The sequence below is a fragment of the Barbus barbus genome (assembly GCF_936440315.1).
Source record: "Barbus barbus genome assembly, chromosome: 3".
In the NCBI taxonomy this organism is placed as follows: domain Eukaryota; kingdom Metazoa; phylum Chordata; class Actinopteri; order Cypriniformes; family Cyprinidae; genus Barbus; species Barbus barbus.
Window position 1 is genome coordinate 19,418,716 of NC_136731.1, and position 19,251 is coordinate 19,437,966.

The window sequence follows — 19,251 nt, forward strand, 5'->3', positions numbered from 1 at the left end:
TAATGTATATACGGCAGAAATGTACAGTAAATGTGAATAGAGTGAATGTCCAGCGCTCTCTCCACCCTCAATACCACGACTGAGGTGCCCTTGAGCAAGGCACCGAACCCCCAACTGCTCCCCGGGCGCCGCAGCACTGGCTGCCCACTGCTCCGGGTGTGTGTTCATGGTGTGTGTGTGTGTGTGTGTGTGTGTTCACTACTCACTGCTGTGTGTGTGCACTTGGATGGGTTAAACGCAGAGCACCAATTTCGAGTATGGGTCACCATACTTGACAATACGTCACGACTTTACTTTTTTACTTTACTTTAAAAATCATGCAGTTAGTTAATGACATGTAATCAAACAGACGGTGAACACTATTAACAGCAATTTTTATATGTTGCGATCAGACTACCAAAATTTGGTAGTTTTGTAAGCTGGTTCGGGGTTGGCATCATCTTAAGTCCTCTGAGGGCTTGGCATAATCTCTCTGTGTTTGGTCATCTCAGATCTTTGTAAGGGTTGGATCCAGACTGAAGTTTGTGTAATTCCTAGTTACTTCAGGATGCCAATCCTGTAGCAGAAACCGAGAAGGAAATGGAGAAAAATTAGCCTAGCTCTTCCAACCAAGCAAAAAATGATGTGTTCAACCCAAGCAAAGAATGACAATGGGCATTTGATGAGATATAACTGAAATACATGGTTATGAGATGCATTATGTGAATGCTTGGCTAAAGAGATGTGTCTTTAATCTAGATTGAAGTTATCAGAAAGGCTATTCCAGAGTTTGGGAGCCAAATACGAAAAAGCTCTACCTCGTTTAGTGGACTTTGCTACACTAGGTACTACCAAAACTCCAGGGTTTAGAGAACATTATAGCACATCATAGAGAACATTGTTAGCATTCGTTTAAAAAGGTTAATTTTGGATTTTATTTTGTACAATTTTTATCTTCCAGGTTTAAAATCTACAGCAGAGGTGTCAAACTTGGTTCCTGGAGAGTTTTGTTCCAACCCTGCTCCAACACACAGAACGTTTCTCAAACGGAAGGCTGCATCCTCCGGAGGTTGCTTTTGTAGGCTGCATACGTCATCAAGCCTGGTTTATTTCAGTTAACTGAGCATTACATTCGCGAATTAAAAGCATATTGCAACAATTTACACAACTAAGAATAATGGTCAAATTTATAACTGTTAATATTCTAAAATAAGATCTTCTTTATGACGTATGCAGCCTACAAATGCGACCTCAGGAGGATGCAGCCTTCAGTTTGAGAAACGGCCACATACTATGCAGTTTTCAATTAAGCCTGAAGGACCTAGGGTTGCATCTAAACTCTGCAGGGCTGTGGCCCTCCAGGAACTGAGTTTGACACCCCTGATCTACAGTGTTTCAACATTACAGGATGCGGCATAGCTAAGCACTTTACATCGATGACACGTCATGTGTCATAATTATTCATCAGACTGTGTGTCCTATGATGCTGAGGTGATTCGCCAGTTTTTTGGCTGACAGGTCATGAGAGACAGTTTTTTTTTTTGCTTAGCGGTTCAATTCTTATATTTTTCACATACATTATAGTGGAAAATACTTAGTTTTAGAGAAGGGTATGGCATGGTGAAAATCAATACAGTGAAAGCGTTATGCCTCGCTATAATAATTTGTGACCCTGGACCACAAAACCAGTCTTAAGTCGCTGGGGTATATTAGTAGCAATAGCCAAAAATACATTGTATGGGTCAAAATGACCCATTTTTCTTTTATGCTAAAAATCATTAGGACAATAAGTAAAGATCATGTTCCATGAAGATATTTTGTAAATTTCCTAGCGTAAATATATCAAAACTTAATTCTTGATTAGTAATATGCCTTAATTTGGACAACTTTAAAGGCGATTTTCTCAATATTTAGGGCCCAAGCCAGTAAGGCGCAGGGCCCTATTGTTTTTCTAAGGATTATTAGGGCCCAAGCCAGTAAGGCGCAGGGCCCTATTGTTCTTCTAAGGATTATTATTTTTTTTTTTTTTTTTTTTTTTATTATTTTTTATTTCGACTATCCGGGTACTTTTGGGGGCCTTAACGTGCCCGAAAACTCTTGAAAATTGGCACGCACATTGGAACCTGCGGCCATTAGGACGCCGCTGAGGCTGGGACCCGGGCGGGGCACAGGGGCTCTACGGCGCCCCCTGGAAAATTGTCAGAAAGCTTGATGTATAGCTCACACATACTTGCACGTATTCATATGAAACTCGGTACACATATAGAACTCATTGAGCCGAACAACTTCCGCGCAGCATTTCATAGGCTCCGCCCAACAGGAAGTCGGCTATTCAGGGCTGTTTAAAAAGCGCATGTTCTGGAATTTGATATACTCCTCTGAGGATTTCCATACGATTGCCACCAAACTCGGTGAACATGATCTCAAGACATTGGGGACGCTACATTGCGAAGATATTTTTGATATGTCGAACGGTTTGCCCGTGGCGAGGCGATGAAGTTATGGCGAAAAATGAGACCCAGGAAATGCCTAATAACGTCCACATACATTGTATGATGTAGATCAAACTCCAGTGGTTTGTTCGTTGTATGATGCCGATCGGATAGATGTGACTATTATGACTGAAAGTTATAGCGCCACCAACTGGCTGCAGGAAGTGTGTCATTTTCAAAATGCTTTGAATTCAGCATCTTATTTTTACTCGATTTGCTTCAAACTTCACCAGAATAATGTCAAAACACGGCCGATGTAAAACTGTGAAGGGAATATTGATATCTAAAAGTATGTTGCCATGGCAACGTGTCAAAGTTGAAAATTCGTTTCTGGTGATTTTGAGGCAGATAACATGTTTAGAATGTCATGAAACTCAACACACATATGAGTATTAATGATAGTTAGACACTGGAAAAAGCTCATAAACGGGCGTGGAAGAGGCACTCTATAGCGCCACCTTTTGTCAAAAATGGGGGGGTTAGTTTTAGCTACAGACACCAAACTCGGTACATAACTTGTTCTTATTAATCCGGACAACTTTCTAATTTACAGTCATTAGCTACGACCAACCGGAAGTCGGCTATATTTATTTTAATGTGGGTTTTTTTTAAAAATAGGCTGTAAACAAATTAATACTCCTCCAAGCAGAAACACGGAAATCACACCAAACATTTTTTCTCATGATGCCAAAATACTGAAGATGCTAAATTGCGGACGGATTTAGGATATCTTGAAAGATGATTTAATGGCAATTTATTAAAGTTACAGTAAAAAAGAGAATTATTATTATTTTTTTTTCTTTTAAGAGCAGCTTCCAAACACTTCATAAAAAATTACATACACAGAACAATACAGTCTGAGGATATGTGATTAATTTCATGAATTTACAATGCACTATGCTTAGGAGAAAATTAAAAAACTATCAGAGAGCTGTTAAGACTGCTTCTGAGTGAGAGATCCCTGCCAGCCTGCATCTGAGTGAGGGGTGGGGGTGGGGTGGGGTGGGCTGTGAGTGACTGTGTGGATTGAGGCAGTGGGTGAGAGAGAGAAAGAGAGAGAGAGGGTCTGTTTTTTAAAATCTTAAAAAAAATGCTTATAAATCATTAAAGATTTTGATGACACTTTATAATAAGGTCTCATTTCTTAACATTAGGAAATGCATTATTTAACGTGAACTAACAATGAAAAATATATTTTTACAGCATGTTAATTCTTCCATGATAGTATGAACTAACAAAGAACATTTTTTTTAAAAGCATTTTTTAATCTTTTTAATGTTAGAAAAATAGTCATGTTTAAAAGATAAACTTTAAAATTTAATAATATATTAACACATTTTGGAATTAATATTGAACAACATTAAATGGTATATAATTATTAATGATTATATATATATATATAATGATAGCTACAGACACCAAACTCGGTACATAAATTGTTCTTATTAATCCGGACAACTTTCTAATTTACAGTCATTAGCTACGACCAACAGGAAGTCGGCTATATTTATTTTAATGTGGGTTTTTTGTTTTTTTAAACGGGCTGTAAACAAATTCATACTCCTCCAAACAGAAACACGGAAATCACACCAAACATTTTTTGTCATGACGCCAAAATACTGAAGATGCTAAATTGCAGACGGATTTAGGATATCCTGAACGGTGTTTTAATGGCAATTTATTAAAGTTACAGAAAAAAGAGAAAACTTTTTTTTTTTATCTTTTAAGAGCAGCTTCCAAACACTTCATAAAAAATTACATACACAGAACAATACAGTGTGAGGATATGTGCTTAATTTCATGAATTTACAATACACTATGCGGAGGAGAAAAATTTAAAACTTAGAGTTCTCCTGTCACTGTACTTCTAATGTGTGCGGTAGGTGACTGGGTGGGTGACTGACTGTGTGAGTTCAGTGAGTGTGGAGGGGGAGAGAGAGAGAGAGAGAGAGGGTCTGTTTAAACTTCTCAATAAAATCCTTAAAAAATGCTTATAAAGCATTAAAGGTTTTGATAACACTTTATAATTAAGTCTCATTTGTTAACAGTAGGGAATGCATTAATTAACATGTACTAACAATGAAAAATATATTTTTTACAGCATGTTAATTCTTCATTGATAGTATGAACTTACAATGAACTAACAATGAACAAAATATTTTTAATATTAGAAAAATAGTCATGTTCAAAAGATAAAACTTTAAAATGTAATAATATATTAACACATTTTGGAATTGATTTTGATCAACATTAAATGGTATATATTTATTAATGATGTAAATTAACAACAGTTAAATAATGTTGTTTTTTAACATTGGTTAATTCACAAATAACATTAAATATTAACAATATATTTTTTACTTTATTAATTTGTGTTAGAAAAAAATTATTCATGGTAGTTAATGGAAAAATAAATCATTAAAAAATGCTTATAAATCATTAAAACCTTTGGTAACTATAATAATTTCTCATTTGTTAGCATTAGTAAATGCATTAACTAACATCAACTACCAATGAAAAATATATTTTCACAGAATTTAAAGTTTTATATGTTGTTCTGTGTGTGTGTTTCACAGAGTTGATGGTTTGGATTAACCCTTTAATTGCCGTATCCCTTAAAACCAAACTGCCAGAGGGTTACTGTGATGCTTGTGCTCGCTGGGCACCGTTTTATCGATGCCACCGGGGGTGGCGTATGCATTGGCGGCTTGGGCCCGTCATCGCTGCTCGCAGCTATATTTAGGGCCCAAGCCAGTAAGGCGCAGGGCCCTATTGTTCTTCTAAGGATTATTATTTTTTTTATTATTTTTTATTTCGACTATCCGGGTACTTTTGGGGGCCTTAACGTGCCCGAAAACTCTTGAAAATTGGCACACACATTGGAACCTGCGGCCATTAGGACGCCGCTGAGGCTGGGACCCGGGCGTGGCACAGGGGCTCTACGGCGCCCCCTGCAAAATTGTCAGAAAGCTTGATGTATAGCTCACACATACTTGCACGTATTCATATGAAACTCGGTACACATATAGAACTCATTGAGCTGAACAACTTCCGCACAGCATGTTTTAGGCTCCGCCCAACAGGAAGTCGGCTATTCAGGGCTGTTTAAAAAGCGCATGCTCTGGAATTTGATATACTCCTCTGAGGATTTCCATACGATTGCCACCAAACTCGGTGAACATGATCTCAAGACATTGGGGACGCTAAATTGCGAAGATATTTTTGATATGTCGAACGGTTTGCCCGTGGCGAGGCGATGAAGTTATGGCGAAAAATGAGACACAGGAAATGCCTAATAACGTCCACATACATTGTATGATGTAGATCAAACTTCATTGATTTGTTCGTTGTGTGATGCCGATCGGATAGATGTGACTATTATGACTGAAAGTTATAGCGCCACCAACTGGCTGCAGGAAGTGTGTCGTTTTCAAAATGCTTTGAATTCAGCATCTTATTTTTACTCGATTTGCTTCAAACTTCACCAGAATAATGTCAAAACACGGCCGATGTAAAACTGTGAAGGGAATATTGATATCTAAAATGATGTTACCATGGCAACGTGTCAAAGTTGAAAATTCGTTTCTGGTGATTTTGAGGCAGATAACATGTTTAGAATGTCATGAAACTCAACACACATATGAGTATTAATGATAGTTAGACACTGGAAAAAGCTCATAAACGGGCGTGGAAGAGACACTCTATAGCGCCACCTTTTGTCAAAAATGGGGGGGTTAGTTTTAGCTACAGACACCAAACTCGGTACATAAATTGTTCTTATTAATCCGGACAACTTTCTAATTTACAGTCATTAGCTACGACCAACAGGAAGTCGGCATTATTTATTTTAATGTGGGTTTTTTTAAAAAACGGGCTGTAAACAAATTAATACTCCTCCAAGCAAAAACAAGGAAATCACACCAAACATTTTTTATCATGATGCCAAAATACTGAAGATGCTAAATTGCGGACGGATTTAGGATATCTTGAACGATGATTTAATGGCAATTTATTAAAGTTACAGTAAAAAAGAGATTTTTTTTTTTTTTTTATCTTTTAAGAGCAGCTTTCAAACACTTCATAAAAAATTACATACACAGAACAATACAGTGTGAGGATATGTGATTAATTTCATGAATTTACAATACACTATGCTTAGGAGAAAATTTTAAAACTATCAGAGAGTTGATATACTGCTTCTGAGTGAGAGATCCCTGTCAGCCTGCAGCTGAGTGAGGGGTGGGGGTGGGGTGGGCTGTCAGTGACTGTGTGAGTGACTGTGTGGATTGAGGAGCTGGGTGAGAGAGAGAAAGAGAGAGAGAGGGTCTGTTTTTTAAAATCTTTAAAAAATGCTTATAAATCATTAAAGATTTTGATAACACTTTATAATAAGGTCTCAATTCTTAACATTAGGAAATGCATTAATTAACGTGAACTAACAATGAAAAATATATTTTTACAGCATGTTAATTCTTCCATGATAGTATGAACTAACAAAGAACAATTTTTTTAAAGCATTTATTAATCTTTTTAATGTTAGAAAAATAGTCATGTTCAAAAGATAAACTTTAAAATTTAATAATATATAAACACATTTTGGAATTAATATTGATCAACATTAAATGGTATATAATTATTAATGATTATATATATAATGATAGCTACAGACACCAAACTCGGTACATAAATTGTTCTTATTAATCCGGACAACTTTCTAATTTACAGTCATTAGCTACGACCAACAGGAAATCGGCTATTTTTTTTTTATGTGTTTTTTTTTTTTTTAAACGGGCTGTAAACAAATTCATACTCCTCCCAAGCAGAAACCAAAAATTCACACCAAACATTTTTTCACATGATTCCAAGATACTGAAGATGCTACATTGTGGACCGATTTAGGATATCTTGAACGGTGATTTAATGGCAATTTATTAAAGTTACAGTAAAAAAGAACACTTTTTTTTTTTTTTTTTAAGAGCAGCTTCCAAACACTTCATAAAAAATTACATACACAGAACAAGACAGTCTGAGGATATGTGATTAATTCATGAATTTACAATACACTATGGCGAAAGGAACATTTTAAAACTTATCAGAGTTCTCCTGTCACTGTGCTTCTAATGTGTGCGGTAGGTGACTGGGTGAGTGACTGACTGTGTGAGTTCAGTGAGTGTGGAGGGAGAGAGAGAGAGAGAGAGAGAGAGAGAGAGAGAGAGAGAGAGAGAGTGAGTCTGTTTAAACTTCTCAATAAAATCCTTAAAAAATGCTTATAAAGCATTAAAGGTTTTGATAACACTTTATAATTAAGTCTCATTTGTTAACAGTAGGGAATGCATTAATTAACATGAACTAACAATGAAAAATATAGCATGTTAATTCTTCATTGATAGTATGAACTTACAATGAGCTAACAATGAATATAATATTTTTAATATTAGAAAAATAGTCATGCTCAAAAGATAAAACTTTAAATTTTAATAATATATTAACACATTTTGGAATTAATATTGATCATCATTAAATGGTATATAATTATTGTTGATGTTAACTAACAACAGTTAAATAATGTTGTTTTTTAACATTGGTTAATTCACAAATAACATGAAATATTAACAATATATTTTTTACTTTATTTATTTGTGTTAGTAAAAATTATTCATGTTAGTTAATGGAAAAATAAATCATTAACAAATGCTTATAAATCATTAAAAGCTTTGGTAACTATAATAATTTCTCATTTGTTAGCATTAGTAAATGCATTAACTAACATCAACTACCAATGAAAAATATATTTTGACAGAATTTAAAGTTTTATATGTTGTTCTGTGTGTGTGTGTTTCACAGAGTTGATGGTTTGGATTAACCCTTTAATTGCCGTATCCCTTAAAACCAAACTGCCAGAGGGTTACTGTATTGTGTGTGCTCGCTGGGCACCGTTTTATCGATGCCACCGGGGGTGGCGTATGCTGACGGCTTGGGCCCGTCATCGCTGCTCGCAGCTATATTTATTTTTATTATTATTATTTTTTTTATTTTTTATTTCGACTATCCGGGCACTTTTGGGGGTCTTAACGTGCCCGAAAACTCTTGAAAATTGGCACGCACATTGGAACCTGCGGCCATTAGGACGCCGCTGAGGCTGGGACCCGGGCGTGGCACAGGGGCTCTACGGCGCCCCCTGGAAAATTGTCAGAAAACACGATGTATAGCTCACACATACTTGCACGTATTCATATGAAACTCGGTACACATATAGAACTCATTGAGCTGAACAACTTCCGTGCAGCATGTCTTAGGCTCCGCCCAACAGGAAGTCGGCTATTCAGGGCTGTTTAAAAAGCGCATGCTCTGGAATTTGATATACTCCTCTGAGGATTTCCATACGATTGCCACCAAACTCGGTGAACATGATCTCAAGACATTGGGGACGCTAAATTGCGAAGATATTTTTGATATGTCGAACGGTTTGCCCGTGGCGAGGCGATGAAGTTATGGCGAAAAATGAGACCCAGGAAATGCCTAATAACGTCCACATACATTGTATGATGTAGATCAAACTTCAGTGATTTGTTCGTTGTATGATGCCGATCGGATAGATGTGACTATTATGACTGAAAGTTATAGCGCCACCAACTGGCTGCAGGAAGTGTGTCGTTTTCAAAATGCTTTGAATTCAGCATCTTATTTTTACTCGATTTGCTTCAAACTTCACCAGAATAATGTCAAAACACGGCCGATGTAAAACTGTGAAGGGAAGATTGATATCTAAAATTATGTTGCCATGGCAACGTGTCAAAGTTGAAAATTCGTTTCTGGTGATTTTGAGGCAGATAACATGTTTAGAATGTCATGAAACTCAACACACATATGAGTATTAATGATAGTTAGACACTGGAAAAAGCTCATAAACGGGCGTGGAAGAGACACTCTATAGCGCCACCTTTTGTCAAAAATGAGGGGGTTAGTTTTAGCTACAGACACCAAACTCGGTACATAAATTGTTCTAATTAATCCGGACAACTTTCTAATTTACAGTCATTAGCTACGACCAACAGGAAGTCGGCTATATTTATTTTAATGTGGGTTTTTTTTAAAAACGGGCTGTAAACAAATTAATACTCCTCCAAGCAGAAACACGGAAATCACACCAAACATTTTTTATCATGATGCCAAAATACTGAAGATGCTAAATTGCGGACGTATTTAGGATATCTTGAACGATGATTTAATGGCAATTTATTAAAGTTACAGTAAAAAAGATAATTTTTTTTTTTTTTTATCTTTTAAGAGAAGCTTCCAAACACTTCATAAAAAATTACATACACAGAACAATACAGTCTGAGAATATGTGATTAATTTCATGAATTTACAATACACTATGCTTAGGAGAAAATTTAAAAACTATCAGAGCTGCTTTTGAGTGAGAGCTCCCTGCCAGACTGCATCTGAGTGAGAGCTCCCTGTCACTGCAGCTGAGTGAGGGGTGGGGGTGGGGTGGGGTGTGAGTGACTGTGTGAGTGACTGTGTGGATTGAGGAGCTGGGTGAGAGAGAGAAAGAGAGAGAGGGTCTGTTTTTTAAAATCTTTAAAAAATGCTTATAAATCATTAAATAAGGTCTCAATTCTTAACATTAGGAAATGCATTAATTAACGTGAACTAACAATGAAAAATATATTTTTACAGCATGTTAATTCTTCCATGATAGTATGAACTAACAAAGAACAATTTTTTTAAAGCATTTATTAATCTTTTTAATGTTAGAAAAATAGTCATGTTCAAAAGATAAACTTTAAAATGTAATAATATATTAACACATTTTGGAATTAATATTGATCAACATTAAATGGTATATAATTATTAATGTTTATATATATATAATGATAGCTACAGACACCAAACTCGGTACATAAATTGTTCTTATTAATCCGGACAACTTTCTAATTTACAGTCATTAGCTACGACCAACAGGAAGTCGGCTATATTTATTTTAATGTGGGTTTTGTTTTTAAACAGGCTGTAAACAAATTCATGCTCCTCCAAACAGAAACACGTAAATCACACCAAACATTTTTTCTTATGATGCCAAAATACTGAAGATGCTAAATTGCGGACGGATTTAGGATATCTTGAACGATGATTTAATGGCAATTTATTAAAGTTACAGTAAAAAAGAGAAAACTTTTCTTTTTTTTTTTTCTTTTAAGAGCAGCTTCCAAACACTTCATAAAAAATTACATACACAGAACAATACAGTCTGAGGATATGTGATTAATTTCATGAATTTACAATACACTATGCGGAGGAGAAAATTTAAAAACTATCAGAGTTCTCCTGTCTCTGTGCTTCTAATGTGTGCGGTGGGTGACTGGGTGGGTGACTGACTGTGTGAGTTCAGTGAGTGTGGAGGGGGAGAGAGAGAGGGAGAGAGAGAGAGGGTCTGTTTAAACATCTCAATAAAATCCTTAAAAAATGCTTATAAAGCATTAAAGGTTTTGATAACACTTTATAATTAAGTCTCATTTGTTAACAGTAGGGAATGCATTAATTAACATGAACTAACAATGAAAAATATATTTTTTACAGCATGTTAATTCTTCATTGATAGTATGAACTTACAATGAACTAACAATGAACAAAATATTTTTAATATTAGAAAAATAGTCATGTTCAAAAGATAAAACTTTAAAATGTAATAATATATTAACACATTTTGGAATTGATTTTGATAAACATTAAATGGTATATATTTATTAATGATGTAAATTAACAACAGTTAAATAATGTTGTTTTTTAACATTGGTTAATTCACAAATAACATTAAATATTAACAATATATTTTTTACTTTATTCATTTGTGTTAGAAAAAATTATTCATGTTAGTTAATGGAAAAAGAAATCATTAAAAAATGCTTATAAATCATTAAAACCTTTGGTAACTATAATAATTTCTCATTTGTTAGCATTAGTAAATGCATTAACATGAACTACCAATGAAAAATATATTTTCACAGAATTTAAAGTTTTATATGTTATTCTGTGTGTGTGTGTTTCACAGAGTTGATGGTTTGGATTAACCCTTTAATTGCCGTATCCCTTAAAACCAAACTGCCAGAGGGTTACTGTGATGCGTGTGCTCGCTGGGCACCGTTTTATCGATGCCACCGGGGTGGCGTATGCTGACGGCTTGGGCCCGTCATCGCTGCTTGCAGCTATATTTACATTTTTTTTTTGTTTGCACCCTCAGATTCCAGATTTTCAAATAGTTGTATCTCAGACAAATATTGTTCTATCCTAACGAACCATACATCAATGGAAAGCTTATTTATTCAGCTTTCAGATGGCGTATATATCTCAATCTCCAAAAATTGTCCCTTAAGACTGGTTTTGTGGTCCAGGGTCACATTTAATAAATGTTAACCATTGTGAGACGAGCAACAGCTACCTGCAAAAGAATGAAGAGTGAAGTTAGATCACCACGTTCAAATGGATCTGGATCAGTGTCTGACAAATGAAAATAAGTTACATTTTTGACGTGTTTATTCGAGGGCTTAGTCTTGATTTTGTATTGCAGGACCAATGCGACATCATTGATAAACACACACAATCTGGGCTGGACCTGGTGGAGAAATATGTGAAGTTTGTAAAGGAGCGAACCGAAATCGAACAGAATTATGCCAAGCAGCTAAGGTAAGAGATTTTAATATCTAGGATATCCAGTTTGTTCTGGATATAGCTGTGTGTTAGTGTGTACATGTGTATGCATGCTGCTGTGTGTTTTCCTAGAGCTGTGTCTGATTGTGAAATATTCGTGTCTTATGACTTATTTGGGGCAGAACTGAACTTGCTGGCACCTCTGAGCTGTAGCGTTGGCCTCGGCCCAGAGGATAAGCATATCCGCGCCTGCACCCCTTCTCATTCATGACTAAGCCTTGACACTCGCTTGATCTCTGCCAGACTATTCGGATTTCCACCCACTACCTCTCTCTTTTCTCCCATCTGCTGTGAGAAAAGAGAGGAAGTGGGAGCAGACGAGCATATGACTGAGGGGATGTGGATGGATAGAGTTAAAGTGTGGAAAGCAGCTTAACATTGGCGCCTGCCTCTACTTCTCATGTGCAGACGAAGGAAAGAAATGCAGCCTGGTTTTGAGTACGATCCTTGAGCCTTCCTTTTTTAACACGTTTCAATACTTTCGTTTTGTAGTCAAGCTCTTTTGATTACGCCATTGTGACTGGTTAATCGAAATTGAAACATGTCACGGTATTCCATGTAAGTCCAAGCTTCTGTCTTTAATGACCGTGAAAAATGGCAGGACATTTTGCATTTTGTCAATTGCTTGGTTTATGGGTCAATGACAGTAAAGATTTACAACTTGAATTTATGTTGGCTTGGTTTTGGAATAACAGTATTTACCTTTTTCAATTAAAGTTTACATTTAAAGAGAACATAAACCAAAAAATAAAAATTCCATTGCACATATGAAGATATTCTGAAGAATGTTGGCAACCAGACAGTTTTGGTTCCCATTTACTTCCATTGTATAGACAAAAAATACAATGGAAGTCAAAAGGAGCCAAAACTTTTTGGTTAACCACTTCAAAATATCTTTTTCTGTGGAACACAAAAGTCAGTCATACTGGTTTGTAATGACATAGGAGTGAGTAAATGATGGCATCTGGGTCAATGATTTCCTTTTTGGGTGAAGAACTATCACTTTAAGGACTCCAAATATTTCATGTGGTATATAACAGTTCAGTAAAAATAATAAAAATGATTAGTAATTAATTATAATAATTTCCTTACATCTTGAATAAACGCTATATTTTCAAATATTTGAAAAATAAAATAAATGTATATATATTTATAGCATATGATAAGCGATATCACACCAGCAGCGAGAGCAATATCATACGATTGCTGTTTTTGTCACGAAGATATACACACACACACACACACACACATACATACACTGCCGCTCAAACGTTTGGGATCAGTATGATTTTACCCCCTGTTTCACAGACAAGGCTTAAGCCTAGTCCGAGACTAAAATGTAAGTCTGAGCTGTTTTAACTGAAATAAACTTGTACTGACTGATCTTAAAATATATCAATGCCTTTTTGTCTCAAGAAGGACACCAGTAATGTTTTTTTCGAAGGCACGTATATTATAAAAATGACTTTCATGTCCTAATTGAACTATGGCCTAATCCTGTCTTTGTCTAAGCCCTGTCTGTGAAACCGGGAGTCTCTTCTGCTCACCAAGGCTGTATTTATTCGATCAAAAAAAAAAATCAATCTTATTGCAATTTCTAATATTGGCTTCCTAAAATAGAATTTATTTCTGTGATGCAGCACTGAATTATCAGCATCATTACTCTAGTCTTCAGTGTCACATGATCCTTCAGAAATCATTCTAATATGCTGATTTATTATAAGTGTTGAAACTGTTCTGCTGCTTAATATTGTTTTTGGGAACCTGTGATACTTTTTTCTTTGATTCTTTAATGAATACAAAGTTAAAAAGAGCAGCATTTGTTCAACAATATAAGTCTTTATTATGACTTTTTATTCATTTAACACATCCCTCCTGAATAAAAGTATTAATTTCTGTAAAAAGAAAAAATGTACTGAACCCGAACTTTTGAATAGCATTGTATATTGTAACACAATTTATTTTTTTAAATAAATGCTGTTATTTTTAACTTTATTAATCAGAGAATTCTAAAAAATAATCACAGCACAACAGTTTCCAACATTGATTATAAATCAGCATATTAGAATGATTTCTGGTCATGTGACTGGAGAGTGGAGTAATGATGTTGATTCAGATTTGATCACAGAAATAAATTCTATTCTAAGTAAATTCTACGTTTTTTTTTCTTTTTTGATCAAATAGATACAGCCTTGATGAGCAGAAGAAACGTCTTTTAAAAACATTAAAAATCTTACTGATCCCAATATTTTGAGTGGCAATGAGTGTACGTAAATAATTTTTTTTTTTTTTTTTTTTTTTTTTTTTTTTGGGGGGTTATAGGAGTCTGCAGGGGTGCTTTTTGTGATTTTTATAATTTCCTTTTTTTTTTTTTTTTCCCTGTATGTTGGTTGCATCACTTCGTTGATTGTACTGCATGTTTTATTTTTTTTATCCATGTTTTTTTTTCCTCAAATATTTAATAAGCCGTTTTTTTCTTGGAAACAATAATCAAAAGATTATGTCAAACTGCTTTATAAGCTTTTCTATATTTTTTAATGAGTATTTTTTCTTCATTATGACATCAAGACACCAAAATGTCGGGCTGGGTGATATGGCCAAATATCATAATATAAATATTTTTCATATCCGTTGATCTAGATAATTTTCAAATCTTTATTTCTTTAAATTTTAAAGGAAGATTTTTGCTTTGAAGATTGAAAGTTGTAGAAACCAGACTGTTAATTGTGCTTTTAAATGAATCTTTATGGTCAGAACATGACGACAAACTTCATTCTTGAATTTCATTTTTCCTTAACAAAATAAACTTTAATATAGAAATTAATTTCTTAGTTTCTGCATGTTACACTGAGTGGTGGTTTCAAATCATGAAACAGGTTTGTGTTGCTTTGATAGCACAGTCATTTTATTAATATTAATAAAATGCAAACATTTATATCGGACATTTATCGAAGGAAAATTTTATTGCGATTAATTATCGTTATAATTTTATTGCCCAGCCCTAGTTGCATGTTAGTCATTGTAGGTATGAATACCATTTTTTTATGTATTTTTAAATACATTGATTAGGGCCAGACAAAAAAGTCTTGTCATTGACCCTTATATACCTACAGTATTTCTACATTGTTGTGCTTGCCCACACTGAACCTTCACTGGTCCAAAATCTTGCTCAAGGATGACTGCAAAATAAATATAAACATTCTCTGACTGTGATCGTGCCTCGTCACACAATGTTTTCATATTCAATTTCTCACTGAAAACTCCCTTGAGTCCCTTGCCTGATTAGTGTTACGGGAAGAAAAAATGCAATAAAATTTCCCTGTGATAACCAAAATACCCTGATGTCTGTGTTTTTGAAAAACCAAATGCTCTGCATACAATGTCCCATGCAAATGCTTCACAGCCACCTGCTCCAGCAGGACTTTTGCAGTTTTCAGACTCCAGCGTGGCATGTTATGCAACCTTTTGCTATTTGAAACCCAAGTACTTGCAATTGTCATTATGATGATGTAGTTGATCTCTTTTTTTTTTTTGGTTGCTAGGAATTTAACCAAGAAATACAGCCTTAAACGAGGCAGCAAAGAAGAGCAGGAATGCAGGTAATTTTTCACGCTTCCAAAGCTGTATGAATGACTTATTTTTCATCACAATTGTGATGACAAGTGAACTATCCAACCTTAACAATGTGATATCAGAGAAGAAAGCTGACAAATCCCCAGTCACTATAATCAGATCACTGTGGTACGCTGAGCTATGTTGATGTTGCTACGGTGCCTGAGCAGCAGTACCTATGGGGCTGTTGCTGTCTCCAAACAAAAGCACATGAACTCAACAAACAAACGCATACACCTGTAAATGACTTAACGTATGCTCCCACAGAGCAAAACTAATGAAGTCACTCATGGAAATCAGTACTATTTAAATCAGCCACAGCGAAGAAACTACATTTGCTACACGTATTTCAAAGTCAAACTGAAAATAGTTTTTATTCATCAGGGTCTGATTAATGATATTATTGGTTACGATACTATGATATTATTGGTTATTGTTTTCCTGTTATAAAAATCATAGTGTTTATTTATATTCATATATGTGTATTTAAAAAAAACTATTACAGGTTCCGAAAAGATATTAAGCAGCACAACAGTTTCAACACTGATAATATATGAGCATATTAGAATGATTTCTGAAAGATCATGTAACACTGAAAACTGGAGTAATGACTGATGAAAATTCAGCACTGCGTCACAGAAATAAAATGTATATTTTAAATGATATTAAAATAGCAAACCAATATTAGAAATTGCAATAAGATTTCACAATATTACTGTCTTTTTTCTGTATTTTCAATTAAATAAATACAGCCTTGATAAGCATAAGAGACTCCATTAAAAAATCTTACTGATCCCAAAGTTTTGAACGGCAGTGTACATCTGATTCATTGAGTAAAACGTGCATGCATTTGTTTGTGTGTGTGTTTTGGTCAAACCAGTTCCCAAATTGCTCTGAAATTAATGATTCATAAGATAAGTGGTCCAAATGAGTGTGATTTTTAAAATTGCAGTACTCCCAAATGACTGAAAAGGTCACGTTTACCATCCATGCACATTGTATCTCATTCCTGTTACTTTTCTTTAGGTTTTCCAATCACCAGGCCTTTCTAGACATCCTGAATGAGATGAACGACTATGCGGGCCAGAGGGAGCTGATCGCTGAGAACATGATGATCAATATCTGCATCGAGCTCACAAAGTACCTGCAGGAGCTCAAACAGGAGCGAAAGATGGTGAGAGAATTAGAGAGGCAGACAGAGAAACTGGGCCAGGCTTAAAATAAACCATGCTGTGGGACAGAAGGCCGGGAAGGACGAAGAGAGGGGGATTGTGGGTATGAAAGTTGCGGCGGAGAACATGTCATACTGCTTGTTTGAGAAGAAACATTCCAGTCTGTTGGGGTGGAAGTCTCATTTTAATTTGTGCCACCCTGTCAGAGGAATGCTTTGGTGATCTTCATAAAGAACAGTCGATGCTCGGCATATAACCTCAGCTGTCTCCTCTTGTTTGTCACTTGGAATTTATAGGGTACTGTTGTATTGTCAGTGCTTCCTAAGGCAAACATCACTATTAACTTTGCTCATACTTAAGAGTTAGGGATTTGAACAAATTACTAACCTTAAGTATTATACTGGTTCTGCTGCAGACATGAATGATACATTAGAGTTATGAGGTAAATATGCTTCGTTTAAGAGAGGTGTGCTATTTTTTTTGTAAGTGATCATATTTTTGCCTGGCAGAAAATAAAATTGGTTGAAAAAAAAAAAAAAAAATCCTATAGACATACATAGAAGGAGGGACCTGAGTATCTAGAGCTAAGAATAGCAACGACTTTTAGGTGGGCCAATAAACAAACACCCTAGCAACTATGTATATGACCTAGCAACTGCATGGCAATATAATAAAACATTCAGATGCACCTTAGCACCAAATGCATAGTAATGTCCTTTCACAACGCCTAAGGAGCTTCATAGTAATAATGAAAGTCCATTCAAAACATCTTTGCAACTGTTGGAAACTCAGAAGCGAAGACCAGGAGACTCTTGGGTATCTTCAGCAGATTTCTTTATTCAGAAAGCGCTGCAGTCATCAAAAGCCTTAACTAAGGCAGTGTTACATTGTAGTTTATATACTTTTAGGGGGCAGTGCTTAGGAATGGAGACAAAGCACTTGGCTACAAAGCTACAAACTTTGCTTGAGAGATTCATTTGTCTGATGTCAACATATTCATCTTAAATGCTAAATACAATGTAATTCACCTTATTTTTTCATGTGATGCTATGTCAGAACATAGGTTCAACATATCTTAAACAGATTCTTAATTTTGTAATCCCACACAACCATATAGCAAGACCCTGGAAAACCACTCTGTAAAGTCACGATGAAACAGTGTAGAGCGAGACCTTTTCAGCTGTAATCTGACATGCATTAGAATTGTAGAATCGATTATCGATGGGGACTTGGTTCTTTTCATTGGTTGCTGATTGGATGGAGGAAGATCTAAATGCGAGTTTGCAGTCGATTGTAAGAAAGGGCGGGTTTAAGTAGACAATAGGATTTATCAAACAAGGGCTGGGCGATAGATCTAAAAAAAAAAAAAAAAAATATATATATATATATATATATATATATATATATATATATATATATATATATATATATATATATATATATATATATATATATATATATATATATATATATATATATATATATATATAGACTAGTGATCGACCGATATTGATTTTTTTTATTTATTACCGATACTGATTATTTGCATGTTTATGTGCCCGATAACCGATATGCAGAGCCGATATTTATTTACTGTTATAAAGTAAATAAATGACTGCGTGAAGAAAGTCCATACTTCACTTTGGTTTTTCCTCCTTTCAGTCATCTTAATATAAAATGTTTTGAGAATTAGCAGTCTTTCATGCAGGGCTCTAGACTCATTCTTCCCACTGATCTCACTTTTGCGACTAACTTTCTCAGTCGCACGAGCACATCATTTGGTTGCAATTATTTTTTTTTTTTGCACATTTGAACATTTGATTAATCATAATGCTGATGAACTTTTATCATAGTTTATAGTTATATGGTAATGAAAGTGTTCAACATTCAACTCGTTCTTTTTCATCGGTATTATTTGTGATTTAAATTTTGTGAACAGGAATTCGTGAAAGCGTGCTTTCACTTTCAAATTTGCGATCTTGGTGTCACATTTTACAAGAAAAGATCATTGTGTTTTGCTTATATCTATACACCTTTCATTTTTTAAGACTAAAACAAAAGATGGATTCATTGTTATTCTTAATTAAAAAGCACAACAACAATAAAACAGTACGTTAAAATGACAAACTAGCTTACATAACATTTATCAACAAAAACGAATATGACGAAGCATGGCAGCACACATCACATGCTGTACTATATACAGAGTATATTACAGAATGTTTAGCAAACTCTGAGGAAGCAATATTAATATATATTTTTTTAATTAAGGAAAACCTCCATAG

The 19,251-nt window shown here is 34.9% G+C and overlaps 1 protein-coding gene across 2 annotated transcripts in view; it reads left to right on the plus strand.

Annotated features, from left to right (window-relative positions):
• LOC306856239 (cdc42-interacting protein 4 homolog) overlaps positions 1–19,251 on the plus strand; it is a 47,699-nt gene that overhangs the window by 10,553 nt on the left and 17,895 nt on the right. For both annotated transcript variants that reach the window (XM_079395388.1, XM_079395389.1), the window contains exons 2-4: positions 12,043–12,158; positions 15,725–15,781; positions 16,821–16,968. In XM_079395388.1, the coding sequence (XP_079251514.1) occupies positions 12,043–12,158; positions 15,725–15,781; positions 16,821–16,968 (321 nt within the window). The remainder of the gene's footprint in view (positions 1–12,042; positions 12,159–15,724; positions 15,782–16,820; positions 16,969–19,251) is intronic.